General features: G+C 50.5%; 1 protein-coding gene across 1 annotated transcript in view; it reads left to right on the plus strand.

Moving 5' to 3' along the window:
- The window catches only part of ITGB5 (integrin subunit beta 5), a 64,348-nt gene that overhangs the window by 19,644 nt on the left and 30,831 nt on the right, over positions 1-13,873 (plus strand). The window contains exons 5-8 of the mRNA XM_072874745.1: positions 1,957-2,125; positions 8,279-8,440; positions 9,898-9,993; positions 11,090-11,179. Of these exons, the coding sequence (XP_072730846.1) occupies positions 1,957-2,125; positions 8,279-8,440; positions 9,898-9,993; positions 11,090-11,179 (517 nt within the window). The remainder of the gene's footprint in view (positions 1-1,956; positions 2,126-8,278; positions 8,441-9,897; positions 9,994-11,089; positions 11,180-13,873) is intronic.

The raw sequence follows: 13,873 nt of genomic DNA on the forward strand, positions 1-13,873 counted from the left end.
TGGCCTGCTCACATCTAAAAAAAGCTGCAAGTAAACATGAGCTGTGGTGGGTGTCTTTTGCCCCTGGTCCCAGCTTTCTCCTCCTCCTCCTGGCAATGGGCGTCTGGATGGGGTGTGGCTGTGCTTTCATGTGGGGTCTGGCTAAGATCCCTCATGCGTCCTCCATCCCAGCCCAGCTTGCTGCTTGCCCCTGCTCCTGGCTCAGCATCCCGGCTGGGACCTTCTGGGGAGCCAGGACGTGGCCTCTCACAGCCACGGTGTCATTCAAGAGAGATAATATGAAGGAAACAACACTAAATTTAAAAAGATAAGGAAGGCAGAGGGTTTGACTAAATACCCAATTGCCCATCTATCTGTGATGTGACTTGGGGAGGTTACAGCCTGAGATAACCCACCCGCACTGCTGTGTGCCCTTGTGTAATCACTCAGATATCCATCGTCTGTCCTGCTGCTGCCTGCAGCTTCTGCCAGCAACCCTGGAGTGTAAAACAAACAAAAAAAGGATTAAATCATACATAATATTCTATTCTATTCTAAATTATAGATCCTCTTGGGATTGTACAGAGTAGACAGGGGGTGAGACCCTAAGAGGTGGGACCCTACAGTATGTCAGTGTTTTCTTTCTGGGCCAGGACTTTGGCAAACCAGGCACCCAAGATGTATCATCTGGGTTAAGGCCTGCTTGCTGAGACCCTGCAGTGCAGAGATTTCAGGCATCGCACGCTCCTCGCCTAGGCCCTGGGTGCGAGCAGGATGCAAGTCTGAACATGGGGCTGATCACAAGGGATGGCTCTAATTGCCAGCTGGGCCCAGGGCAGTGGGACCTGCCCCGTGGTTAGGAGTGTGCATGGCTGTGCGGGTGGAAATCCCTGCTCTGGGGTCCCTTGGCGGGATTTGAGTTCCCAGTGGTGGTAAATCTTAAATACTCCTTTGTGTAAAAAGCTGCTTACAACTTACCCATAGTGGGTCATGTGTCAGCAGAGGCCTTTAATTGTTCTCCTGGTTTTATCTTTGAAGATAAGAGTGAATTCATGCCAGCCCAACTCCTTTTTAAGCACGTTTTCTTCTTAACCCTTCTCATCTCTCTCCCCTGCACACACTCACTGATTTCCCACGCCGCAGGAGCTGCTCTGCTGAGCTCTCCCAGCCACGTGGTGAGCACCAAAGCTGCCTCCTGACTGTTTTGTATAGAAAAATAAGTTTTCCTGGTAGCCTGCTGAGGCATTTCTCTGCTTTAGGGTGCCACTCCTACCTTCCTGCTCCAGCGGAGCTCTGGAAAGCAGAGATGGTGTTTGCTCACCGGCTTGCAGGGAGAGTGGGAGGATGCATGAGTTGGTGTTAGTTATTAACGCATCTCGTGGTGTACAACTGCCAGGTGCCCGGTGACGTGCAGTGGGTGCAGGCTGGCACGTATTGCCAAGAAAACTGGATGACAGAGTGAAAATGCATATTGAAAAATAGGGGAAAAGTAGCTCTTGGCAGTGGTGCTCCTGCATGGTGCCTTTGACACCAATCCGCCATCCTGGGCTGCTGGGGAGGGTGGCTCTGGCCCTCCTGCCAAAATGTGCCCTCTGCATCACTGTGGGTCGCATCCTGCACTGCAGACTTCCAGTGTGAAAACCACTTTATGGGTGCTGAAACTCCAGAGCTGCACGGCCCAGTGCTTGGTGTCTCCACTCGGACCTTACGTGGAGAGAGACGTTTGGTCCTGGTGAAATCTCTGGAAACTTTACCTGCTCAAAGCCCCTGGGGGAGAACCAAAAAGATGGGCTCTGCTGTAGAGTTTTGTAGGTAAATAGCCAGAAATCAAAGCGTCCAAAACATGAAGCCTTGTGGAAGTATTTCATCCCTCTGAACAAAGGGCTGGAGATCAGCCTGGTAGAGCTGGGAGCTTCTGCAGCTCTTGGCTGCTGGTGGGGTTCCTCCTAGCTGACCACTCCTCTGTTCCTCCTGCAGTTACAAGCTGTTCCCCAGCTGTGTCCCATCCTTTGGCTTCCGCCACCTCTTGTCCCTAACGGATAAAGTTGACCGTTTCAATGAAGAAGTTCAGAAACAGAAGGTTTCCCGCAACCGAGATGCTCCAGAGGGAGGTTTCGATGCGATTTTGCAGGCTGCCGTGTGCAAGGTGAGTTGCTCTGATTTCTGGAGTTTAAAGGCAAAGCAAAAGAGGAAAAGGTTTCTTCTGCTCTGTTCTTGGTCCAGGGTAGGGTTTCAGTATGCCATTTCTCAGAAGTAACTACTGAATTTTTCTTGCAGAAACCATGAAAGATGCCTTGAAAAGTAGAGACTATTGTTTTAATGTTCTTTTGTACATGAACAGGCAAAGAAAAAAAGGTTAATATCTTTTCTAGTTTAAAGGGGTAAAAATGGAGCTTTTGCAAATGCAAATTCAGGGCTGAGATTTCATTGCATGATTAGACTTGTAGATGCTGATCCCTGAGCCCTGGGACAAAGTCCTTTAAGATTCATGTATACTTGTGTGCAGCAGCACTGTGCATTGGCTTAATGCGTTTCTTAAGTGTGTGTCAAACACATCTTGCAGTGGTTGACACATGTTGAGCGCTGGAGCTGGTTCCTACTGCTTGTACCTGCCCCCTTTGGCGTGTGGGGCTGGATGATCCCACCTCCGGGTGCTCATAGCCTGCTCTTCCTCTTTGTCAGCAAAACTGGAGCTGTGAGCAGTAATTAAAGACAGAGTTCGTTAGCTTGGTGCCATGTTAGCCATGTCCTTAGGGTTTTTGGAGGTTGCTTGAAGGTCTTTCTGGAACAAGTAAGTGGGCTGCTCTGTATCCCTTTGTGCGTCAAGGATGGAAGTGTTTGCTCCCCTCTGCCGTGTGGCTGAGCTGCCCAGCTCGCCAGGGGTGGCTCTGGTTGCTTTCTCCCCTCTTGACATACAGTTTAGTTTTTGTTTGCTCCAGCCTTGCATAGTGCTTTTGGCTGGGTGTGTTTTCTTCTGGGTCTGGATTTTGGGAGCCGGGAGATAGGCATCGTCTGCAGGTATGATGGGACGCAGGCTTGTGGGAAACCAGATCTTCCCTTGCCTGGGTTGGCTTCATTTATGCTTCATGCTTGTGACAGGACTGAACCTGCCCCCTTGGATCTGATGCCATCCAACAGTCATCTTCCCTCTCCTAGCCTGGCACAGATATTGTTGTTGGCACAACTACAGTGCTGCTCCCAATACTCGTCTTCTCAGTTTTGGATGGTGGCTCTCGTGGCTAGAGCAGAGACATCTCAGGACAGTGACTCAGTTGTGCCACCCACCATGTGGTTTTTTGCAGTCCCTTCCACCACATTATTGCAAAAGCGGGACAACATTTCCCTGTGGTGCAGAAATACTGTGGTGTGCATCACAAGGGCTTATTTTGGAGGTGTTGCTGGAAGGCAGGAGACCTGCAAGATATTTCCAGCACGTTTGTGCCAGTCTCAAATGGTTGGTAAGGACCAAAATCTTTGACTGGTTCCTGAGTGCACAGCCTGCTCCTTTTTAAATTCAGAAGATGTGTTTATATGCTGGTGCCATCTAAATTCAGGACTGAGCATCCTCTAGGAAGGGTGAGCAGAGGTGAGCATGTGCACTTGCATGGCTCTTGGCATGATGGGGCAGGTCATGACAGAGGAATTTCTGCAGCCGCAGTGGTTGGTTAATTACTGGAGCTCAAGGGTGGGAAAGAAAGTCCATGGGACTGGTGTGTGAGGCAGGAGAACCGGCTGCACCGCAGCTCACGCTGCCTTGGCAGCCCCTTGCTGTGGGTGGAGCTGATCGCAGGCATGAGCAGCAAAGGCTCCGTCCATCCAGAGTTAGAATAGCCAAAATTTCGGGCCAGCTGATTGACATCCTAAGCCCTGTAGCCAAAACGGGAGCTTAGTGATTAGTTTCCCTTGCGGCAGCCAAGTGATGGCCCGGAGTGGTCAGCGGCCGTGGGTTGTGGTGGGGCTCGGCACCGCCGAGGCGGGTGAAGGTGGCAGGCATCTGGGGTGGCAGGGAAGTGCCACTTCCTGGTGAGGATGCTCTTTGCTGCAACGAATGGTGCTTTGCATCCAGTGGTGATTAACAAAGCATTGTGGGCACTAAACCCTGCACAGACAGTACTTTCTAGTAACTCAGGAGCTGTTTTCCCTGGTGCAGGGCGAGCAGCATACAGATACCTTGGTGCCTTCTGGGGTGGGTTTTCTCATCACTACTGTGGCACCCCATTGCATCTCTCTGGCATGCTCCAGCTTTTTCCAGCTTTCACCCTCTCTACCATATTCAAAAGCCAAGATTTAAGTCAGTTATGACCTTAGAAAGTCCCCTGCCTTCAGGGCAATGCAGCGTGTTGACCGTGAAGTACTTTGTGCCCAGCAGCAGAGGTTGTGGCATCAACGGGGGCATCCCGGGGAGAGCCGGTGGTGGCATGGCAGAGCCTCGCTGTTTCCAAGCCACAGTGGCCGAGTGTGGTCTTCTCCTCCCCTTCAAGCGCTGAGGTGTCAGAAACAATTCCTACTCTGTTGACTAGGTATTTTTATACTGTAATTCATATCAAGCATTTCTTTTGCATGAGCTGTCTAAGAGCTCTGTAATGCTCAAGTCATTTTTTGGCCTGGTTTTCAATCCAAGGAGTGGGGAAAGTTTGTACAGCTAATACAGACTAACGAGCAGGCCCATAGTTTGGCTCCTTTCTGAAAGATGAAGATATGGTAAATGTTATTCTGGAGTCAATGAAAGAGCCAGAGACAATAAGCCTTTGTCCTGATGCTAAAATGGTTAGCCAGGAATATTAATCAACCTTCTGTAATTACATTTTCCATTTGCAGTATTTTGGTTTTCTGCCATTCTTTAAGTGCAAGCATCATATGGCTTGGTGGTATGTATAAGCTTCAGATCTTATATACTAATATGCAGCAAGCAGATAATGCTGGATTAGAAAATAAAGTGTCTTTTGAAATAGTTTCGATATGGTGCTTGCTAGACACTGGTATACAGAGATGGCCAAGACATCTGGGAGACACTGAGGTGCTTTTCAGAGCTATGCAAAACAAAGGAGGTTTTGGCTTTTAATCTCTAAGGCATACTTGTCTTGCACCTGTATCTGTTTCGCGCTTCCACAGAGGTCTGCACCTGAGAAAGTGGTTGGGGTTTTAGACATGCTGATGAATCCAGAGGGGTCTCCTGGCAATTGATGTCTTGGCAATTGAACCCTTTTTATTCAGCGCCCACAGCATAAATTTATATATTTATTTCAGGCTTGGAAATACTGATGCAGGGTTTTGCAGCCTTTTCAATAGGATTTGGAGGGCTGGGCTGTGCTGAGACAGCTGTGGCAGTTTTGCCAGTCACCGTTGGCTGTAAGGAGTGAGAAGCTGGCCTTTCAGGCTATGGGAGGCAACTGCAGCTGGTTGTAGGAGCCGAGGTGGGATCCGTAGCATGCCCAGCCCTGTGGAGATACGTCTTCCCACTTCACTCTGCTTTGGGTCAGGTCCCACCCCTGCTTTCAAAATCCTTTATATCCCACGAGGATCAAAAACCAGATGAGGGGGCAGACATTAGTGCAGGTTTTTTTGTTCAACAATCCCAGTCCAGTAAAAATAAATGAAAGACTCTTTGGTTATTTGTTTTAAAGGGAGCAGGGTGCTGCTCTGAGTTTTGTGGTGGAAACTGCGTGCTGAAGAGCTGTATTTTCCAGTGCCTGCAAGCTGCTGGCAGAGGCAGCGTGAGATGCGGCGGCTCCTTGGCGTGCCGGCCTCTCCGGGTGCTTTTACCATAGGTCTCCAGCTCTTTTGGTGTGGCATTGGCACTGGCTTGGCCACTCCATCTGAGACACCCTGGTCCGATGCTCCAAGGCATCAGATGCTCTCAGTGCCCGGATATTGGCACTGACACTGTGAGTGCTCATTGCTTTTTGGAAGTGAGTTCCTGAACTGAGCAACCAAAGCATTTCTGATGTTGTTTATGTGGGAAAGTGTGTGTCGGAGACACGGAGAGTTTGTCTGTAAAGGGATGCTTAGCCCATGATTTAAAGGTGGGCTTACAGGCAGGTGAACAGAAGCATCATCCCTGAGGTGGCTTCATAACTGCTGCTTGAATGCAGCTCATTTTCCGTGTACATACCACATTTCTAAGGAAATGAAACTCAAATTAATCCTTTTAATCTCTTCAGGAGTTTCTTGGCCTCAGTTGTTTAAAAAGAAAAGAAATCAGCTTTGGATACGGAAAGGAAAGTGAACTGGATGGGCTTCTGTCTGGTGGGCTGAGTAGACCAACAGACCAACTGCTTCTTGCATTGTTAGAGCTGTAATCACTTTTGGGTTGAGTTCTTAAGAAATTACATTTTGGCATGAAGATTTTGCCTTTTGTCCAGTGGGGTCACTTCAGTGGAATGACTCCTGCTTCCCAGAGCAAAAAAGTCCTTTCTGCATACTGAGCTGGACTGTAATGTGCTGGTCCATGGCAAAGGATGTGTGTTGCCAAAGATTTCTTCCTATGGCCTTACTTGCATTGCACAGGTCTGTAAAATATCATTAAAGAAAAAATACCTTCTGCAATAGGAGGGAAAAAGAAATCTACTCTAGAATAGTGTCCCTGAAGCAAGAATTATATTTATCGGAAAGATCATCAGGCTTTGGACTATGACTCACATTTGCAGATGAAAATTGCACTGGCACCTGTGATTCTGCATCCTTCTGCCTGCTCTGCCCTCTTGCGTGCCCACGCCACTGCTTTCCATAGGAAGTGTCTTTGCAGCCGGGCTGCGGCAGCTCGTAGGCTAGCATCTTACTGTAAAACAAGGCAGGTGTCAGATGTTGCTAAATAAGCTGAGCAGTAAGCTCTGGAGGAGTTGGGTATATTCATCTGCACTGCGTTCCCATCAGTAAGCTTTTACCAGCTTTTCCCTCATCCTTTTCCAGGGGATTTGCACTGTTGCTCTAAGCCGGGGGCTGGAGGAAGGGGGATGCTGGATGTGTGTAGGGAGGGAAGCGTGGGGCTGTGTCTTTGCCGGCAGACGGGCAGGGTGGCCAGCCCAAGGGGAAGCTCTGGGAGATGGGGCTTTCTGGCTCTGGTCTCTGCTGCGGCAGGATCTCCCTGCCGTGGTTGGCAGGCAGGACTTCAGCCTGCCCGGCTTGGCGTGAGCTGACAGTGGGAGCAGCCAGCAAGTGCAGGGGAGTGTGCTGCAGAGCTATAGTTTCCAAAAATTCCCTTTGGGCTGCTCTGATTCCTTCCACTTCCATTGCAACAAACTGCTTCAGTGTGCTGTTGTAGGCATAGGTCTGCTTCTCCGCCCGATGCAAAGCTGGAAACCTGGGGAAGCTCCGTGGGAGGGAAATGTTTATCATCTAAATCTTATCCCTTTACTTGAAAAAAATCTGTTCCTGCATCTCTCTCCATGCAAAGATGGTGATAATGTCTGGCCCTTGCACAGAGGGACCAAGGGGGGTTCAGACGACACTTCTAGTGCTGTGCTTGACGTCTCAGTGCTTTCATAGGGACCACTAGGGCATGGCTTGGAATTAGCATGTTTTTAAATACACAGAAGTTGCTTACAGCAGAGCTGTGTGGGGCGGTTGTGCATGGATTAGTGCAGGCAACCACTGCCAAAGCTCCCGCTGCCGTGCTCCGCTCCAGCTGTGTGTGTCCCTGCTATTCTGGGCTGGGGTGCAGGGGGATGGAGCTGTTCAGGGCACGCGTAGTGGTGCACAGCGAAACGGCAGGAGGCTTGGAGGCACCATCGCTTCCAGAAGATGTGTGCAGAGGGGACCAGGGCAGAGTGCCTGTGCATGCATGTGCATGCATGTGGGTGCACCAAAGCCAGCCCCCTCGGGCTGGGACCTCACTTCATGCATCACAGCTCAGGAACAGCCTTTATGAGCAGGCGGTAATGAAAATGCTGAGCAGGGATATTGCAGCTCTTGCTGTTGCCTTGTGTGCTCAGAGGAGCTGAGGAAACAAGGTCAGATTAAATGTGTGTGGAGGAATTTGGCAGGTCTCCTTTGGCTATAAAAGCAGCTGAAATTCTTATTCTTGGATCTGGGTAGAGAAGGTCTGGTGGACAGTCCACATACCTCCTCATGCCTTTTTAAGTAAGTACGTTGGAAGGAGATGTCGGGAAATGCTAGATGGGCCCCTGATATTTTGTTTTCTTGCCAGGGGTGGGTAGACAGGAGCATGGTACTCTTCTAATTAGTGCTAACGGGTCTGCTGCTGGGTGGGTGCGTGGCTGGGACCATGTGCAGGGCGAGGGGCAAAGCGTGGGCTTGGCAGGGGCAGACCGGCTGTCTCACGGGGTTTTTTTTCCCCCAGGAGAAGATCGGCTGGCGTAAGGAGGCGTCTCACCTGCTGGTCTTCACAACAGATGACGTGCCCCACATAGCCCTGGATGGGAAGCTGGGGGGGCTGGTGCAGCCCCACGATGGCCAGTGCCACCTGAACGAAGCCAACGAGTACAGCGCATCCAGCCAGCTGGTGAGGGGGAACATGGGGGCCAGCCCTCGGAGACCTTGGGGTGTTGGTGGACCTCTCTGGAGACCAGCCACCCCCCGCTCCAGCAGCTTTTGGCAAACTGACCAGCATGGATTTACCCAGTCTTGCAGTTTGCAAATAAAATTTGCCATTCCCCTTGGGCATCCCCCCCTCAGTGAATGCTTCTGTGATGCTCAAAAATAGGTTAGGAGCTTAGCGGATTTCTTCAGGGCTCATTGGAAGGGAGGGAAAAGTAACTTGGTGTCCTGAAGCACATCACATTTGCTGCAAAATGTAGAGGAAACAACAAATATGTCATCCCTTTTCTAAAATGTCCAGTGGATTGTCAGCTTCTCCGTGGGGAGGCTGAGCCTACCTTGATGTAGCTACAATAGCGAGCACAACAAGATGCTTCTCTCATTCATAGCCTTTGAGCTCGATGCTAACATAGGTCTTAGTAATAAATAGACAAACTGGCCCTTTTAATTTAAACTCAGTGGAGGAAACTTCTGGGGTGAATGAGCACTTGCCTGCCACCTAATTATCACATCCTTCTGCAGAAGGGTGCTTTATTCAGCAAATCACAAGCACTGCTTATGATTTTTGTTCCTGCACGGATGTCACCCATACGAGGAGGTGTTTCTGGATGGCTGCATTATGGCCAGAGGCTAGGATCCTCAGAGAAACCTTCTTTCCACCCCCTTATGCAATCCTAGCAAGTGTATACATAAGGGAGCACAGCCCTCGTACTGACGTGGAGTTACGCTGGTGTGGGGATGCTGCCTTGGTGTTTCTGTGTTTGAGTCTTGGAGGCTCTCAATCAGCCCTCCAGTCTGCAAGTAAATGAGGTGGTTTTAAATGAGGACAGCACTTCAGAACCAGCCTGGGGTTTTAAACTCAGGCTGGTCTTATGAAAGTGAGCCCTGATTCATTATTTTGTTGTTCGTGGGTAGCTAGAGCAGTATCTTCCTGCCATCCTCTCTGTCTGGAAAGTCTGCAGAATTAAAGAGCTTATCATAATCTCTTTATGGTTCCAGTATGCAGAAAGAGCAGGCAATGGATGTTTCTGCTTTGGGAGAAAAATCATACATTTCCACTTACTGCAGTTCTAGATCTCCCTGCCTCACATCCCTGGAGATAGCAGCCAGCTTATTACACATGTGCGTCTGCTGATGGCAAAGCAGAAATAGGAAAGAAAGAAATCCAGTGTTTCAGGTGTTGCTGTAGCTAATGGTGTTGTCAGTCATATATTCTAGTGAAAGGTGCAGCAGAAATATTTAAGGGATGACAGAATTCCTACTCTTTCAGCTGGGATTGTGCTGGTACATCAGGGAGTTCATCCTGCAGCGAAACACGCCACGTTTCTGGAATGAATTTTGCTGTTGGGAGGAGAAGAGCAATGAAATTAGTCTTTGTTTCTGTGTTACCCATCAGTCTTTCTGCCCTTTTTGTGCCTCTAGGATTATCCTTCCCTGGCGCTTCTTGGAGAGAAACTTGCTGAAAACAACATCCACCTGATTTTCGCTGTTACAAAAAGCCATTACGTCCTGTACAAGGTAAGTGCCACCGAGCCGCTGGGGCTGGGGGAGATTTAAATGCCTCATGAAAGCATCTTCCTGCTGGCACCGTGGAGCGGAGGCAGCCGTAAGCGCGCATCTGTGCAGACGTAAGCACGCATCTGTGCAGACGTAAGCACGCATCTGTGCAGACGTAAGCACGCATGCATGTGGCCACACGCTGCCCGCAGGGCTGGCAGGGGCAGGCAGATGCAGGCAGGCAAGGCTCAGCCCACCGTCCCTCCCTGCTTGTCCTTTCAATGAAAAGCACTAAAGCTTCTTAGAGCAAACAGATATATATGTTAGTGAGCATGCGAAGACCTAAAATAGAGTCCAGCTTAATCTTGATGTTCGGATGGCTGCCAGCCATGCAGCATGCGAGAGAGCAGAAACCTGTTCAACCCATTCTGCAGTGACTTAATCCCATTACCTAATCTCACGCAGTGTTTCTGCCCAGCTGTGTTTTTCCATCACGCAGTCCAGGGCCCTGACGCGCCACATACAGTTTGAACTCCCTGGAAAGGAAAAGGTGACCCAAGCCGCAAGGGCCGGCCTGTGTCTGGAGCTGCCCCATGGGGTTTTGCTCCTCTGCGGATGTGGGGAGATGTTTCAGGCGAGGTTGCTTTCAGAAGCCTCTGCTCTGGCTCTTGAAGCTTGAGCAAAAACAAGCAGCCGTGTTGCTACGGTCGAGATGCTGCTGCTTGCCCGTGGAGAGCGGGAGGGCTGAGCTCATTCTCCACCCCCTCTCCAGGGATTCTTGCTGGTTGCGAGGCGAGACAGGGCAGCTGCACCTCCCTTCCCGCGGTGCCGGCTCTCCTGAGTGCACAGCAGCTCGGTCTTGCCCCCTCTGGCAGCAGACCCTGGTCCATCAGTCCCTGCCCCGCAGCCATGAGCTTTGTTTAGTGTTTGATGTGCCATGTTAGCAATGCTTTGCTTTCAAAAGCTCCATGTTAACGGGAGCCAAGCCATACCGTGTACACCACCAGATGATGGGGCGGGGTGTGTGGCCGGTGTCCTGGCACGGGATCAGTCCATCCTCGCCCTCTGCTTTCCTCTCTGCATCTCAGCATTTTCTTTAATTTTCTTTTTTTTCAAGAACTTCACCGCCTTGATTCCTGGAACAACAGTGGAGATTTTGCACAAAGACTCCAAGAATATCATCGAGCTGATTGTCAAGGCCTACAATGTAAGTGCATTTTAATACCACAGCTGCTGTTGTGCGAAGCCCCAAGAGCTCTGCCGGCTTGCCTCTCCCCGGCGTGCTCCACCCGCCTTGGCTGCCTCCCTCCCCGGTCCTCCGCCTGCTGCTGGAGCTGGGGCATCCACCCTGGGGAGGGAAATAAGGTGTGTGAGATGGAGAAGGAGCATGGGGATACCCAAGGAAGCCTGTGGTGAAGCAGAGATTTCACCCCATCTCTCGTGTGCAGAATTACCTTCAAAATACAGCCCCAATCTAAAACTATTCTCTCTGAGCACCCTACCAGTAGGTAAAATAGATTATTTCTTTGCTCTCTGATGTTCAGAGGCCTCCCAAGTATGTAACCAGGCTCCAGTTAAGGTCGCATCCTTGCGTTGGTCTCCATGCAGCACAAGTTGGTCCTCAACACCCCATGAGCATCACTTGGGTCCCAACATCCCATGAGTGTCTCTTGGGTCCCAAAGGAGCCCTGCCTATGTGGCATTGCCAGTGCAGCCTGCCCTGCTGCAATGGGGCCCGTGGAGGACAGCAAAGGACCCGTAGTTGTACTGCTGACCTGATGTTGTCCACCTCCATGGAGGTCAGGGGAGCAGATCAATTAGAAGCAGCTAAATTGCACGTTTGTTGGGTAGTTATTGTCGACATTTCTGTTGACTTCTCCCTGAATTCTTATGGGTTGATTCTTTGTGCTCCTGGAATTATATTGCTGTGTTGGTGCTGGGCATGGAGATCTGACCCTGTAATGGGTCAGCCTTCAGGTAGGGTTCTTCATGCATGGGACCTGTGAACACAGCTTTTGATGGCTGCAAGCTCTTCTTCTTGGTACTATGCTCATTAGTGCAAGGGAGTGAGGAAGGACTTCTTTGGAGGAGTTTACACATCCAGAGGTCATGTAGGATTGTGCTGTGCTTTGCAGGACCTGTAACATTCATCTTTCCTTCCCCCACAGCTCCCTGCAGTTAAAGCAGCATTTAGTTATGCCCTTGGGAAGAGTGCTTCCCAAAGCTTCACCCTCTGAGGAAAGACAATGAGCAGCTAATGCTGCTAATGAGGCCCTGGAGATACTGCAAAACAAAAGCCCAGTTGTCCTAGTTTGTCCCCTTGAGGAAGGAGGGTCTTGTGGCTAAGATGCTTGACTGGGGCAAAAGAAATGAACATTTACTCCATGTTGACTTTGTATGTGGTCTCAGTGCCATCGCATGAAAACCTCCCTTTGCCTCAGTTTCCCAGCTGTAACAGGTATCCGTGCCTCCGTTTCACCACCCGTCGAACCTTTGCAGATAGATATAAGCTGATGAAAACCGTTGGGGATCTGATGCCCCCAGCCCTGCTCCCTCCCTCTCTTTGCTTGTGAGCTTTCCGGCACAACTGGCTGGAAACCACCAGGACACTGAGACCAAAGTGCCCCGTGGAAGGAGCTGTGTGGGATGATCTGCTGAGACTGGGGCTGGTTTCTTGCCTGTTCAGCTGGGTGGTGGGTGTGAGCTGGGACCCCCAGGTGTGCTGCCGGGAGCTGGCAGCTCCTGCCTGTGCTGCGGGCAGCCTGGGGCCGCAGGAAACCTGGTGCCCGCCCAGCCTGTCTCCTCTCCGTAGCTTTGTTTTTTTCCTGAAATGAAGGAGGAAATTCTCACTGAGGGATAAGGCTAAAATGTCTGTTTCCCAAGAGGGAGTGAACCTTTTTTTATTCCTCATGGAAAGGAAACTCTGAGCCTGGAGAAACCCTTCATCTGCAACAGGGACTGTCTTCTCCTGTGGGGTGGCAGTGGCTAGTGCCCTGGGCCCGGGCTCAGCCTCCCCCCTTCAGGGCTTTGGCCGTCTCTGGTCCTCTCTCGTCTGCTTCCCTCCACCAATGCATGCATCAGACTTGCTCAGGGCTTACCTTACCCCCGAGATCCCTTTCCCCTATCTCTTCGTCTTTGTCTCCCTTTTTCTTCTGCCCAATGTGCTGTCACTCCTCCCTCATACGGAGGGATGTGAAACAGAAGAGAACAGGAACAGCTTTTTTTCTCTGTCCTCACTAAGAAAAAAACCCTTTTTCCCCAGATCTCGACATGCCTCGGAGATGGAGAGGCTCCTGGGGGCTGTGCCCGGGCTGGTGTGGTGCCGGGGGGGTCTCTGCCCGGGCACGCAGGCTGGGTTTGGACTGAAGGGAGCAAAGGGGATGCTGGTTTAAAAACTGCTTTCCTAAACCCAGTCCAGGCAGGTCTTGGATGTGTTTCTCATTACACCACCGATGGGTTTCCCATGACAGGCAGTGGGTGGCCTTCACATCAGCCATCCCTGGAGCCGCTGCTGGTTCAGGATTTTCTTGTTTTTACACTGATACAGTCCATCCTTTGAATTTCCCCCGGGCTATAGCAGACAGCTTTATTTCAGGCAGAGATATTGTTCAGGACCAGGTCCTTCCTCTAGGTCTCTCCAGCATCCTCTGCTCTTCCCTGAAGGTGCAGCAGGCTTGGAGGCCACCAAAGAACACAGCAGCAAAATCCCGCACCTTAGCGGTGGCTGCAGTGCTGTGAGAAGGTATTGCTGTGTAATGCTGCAAAGTGGCTGATAATAATGGCATTACAATTAAGCTAATAGCATTACTATGTAGGGCTAACAAGAAATCTTGGCATCTGTGTAAGAACATAGGAAGAGCCCATGCAAGGTCTTAGCAAGGTCTGGCCTGGTGTCCTGTCT

Source organism: Ciconia boyciana, chromosome 10, assembly GCF_034638445.1.
Source record: "Ciconia boyciana chromosome 10, ASM3463844v1, whole genome shotgun sequence".
Classification (NCBI taxonomy): Eukaryota; Metazoa; Chordata; class Aves; order Ciconiiformes; family Ciconiidae; genus Ciconia; species Ciconia boyciana.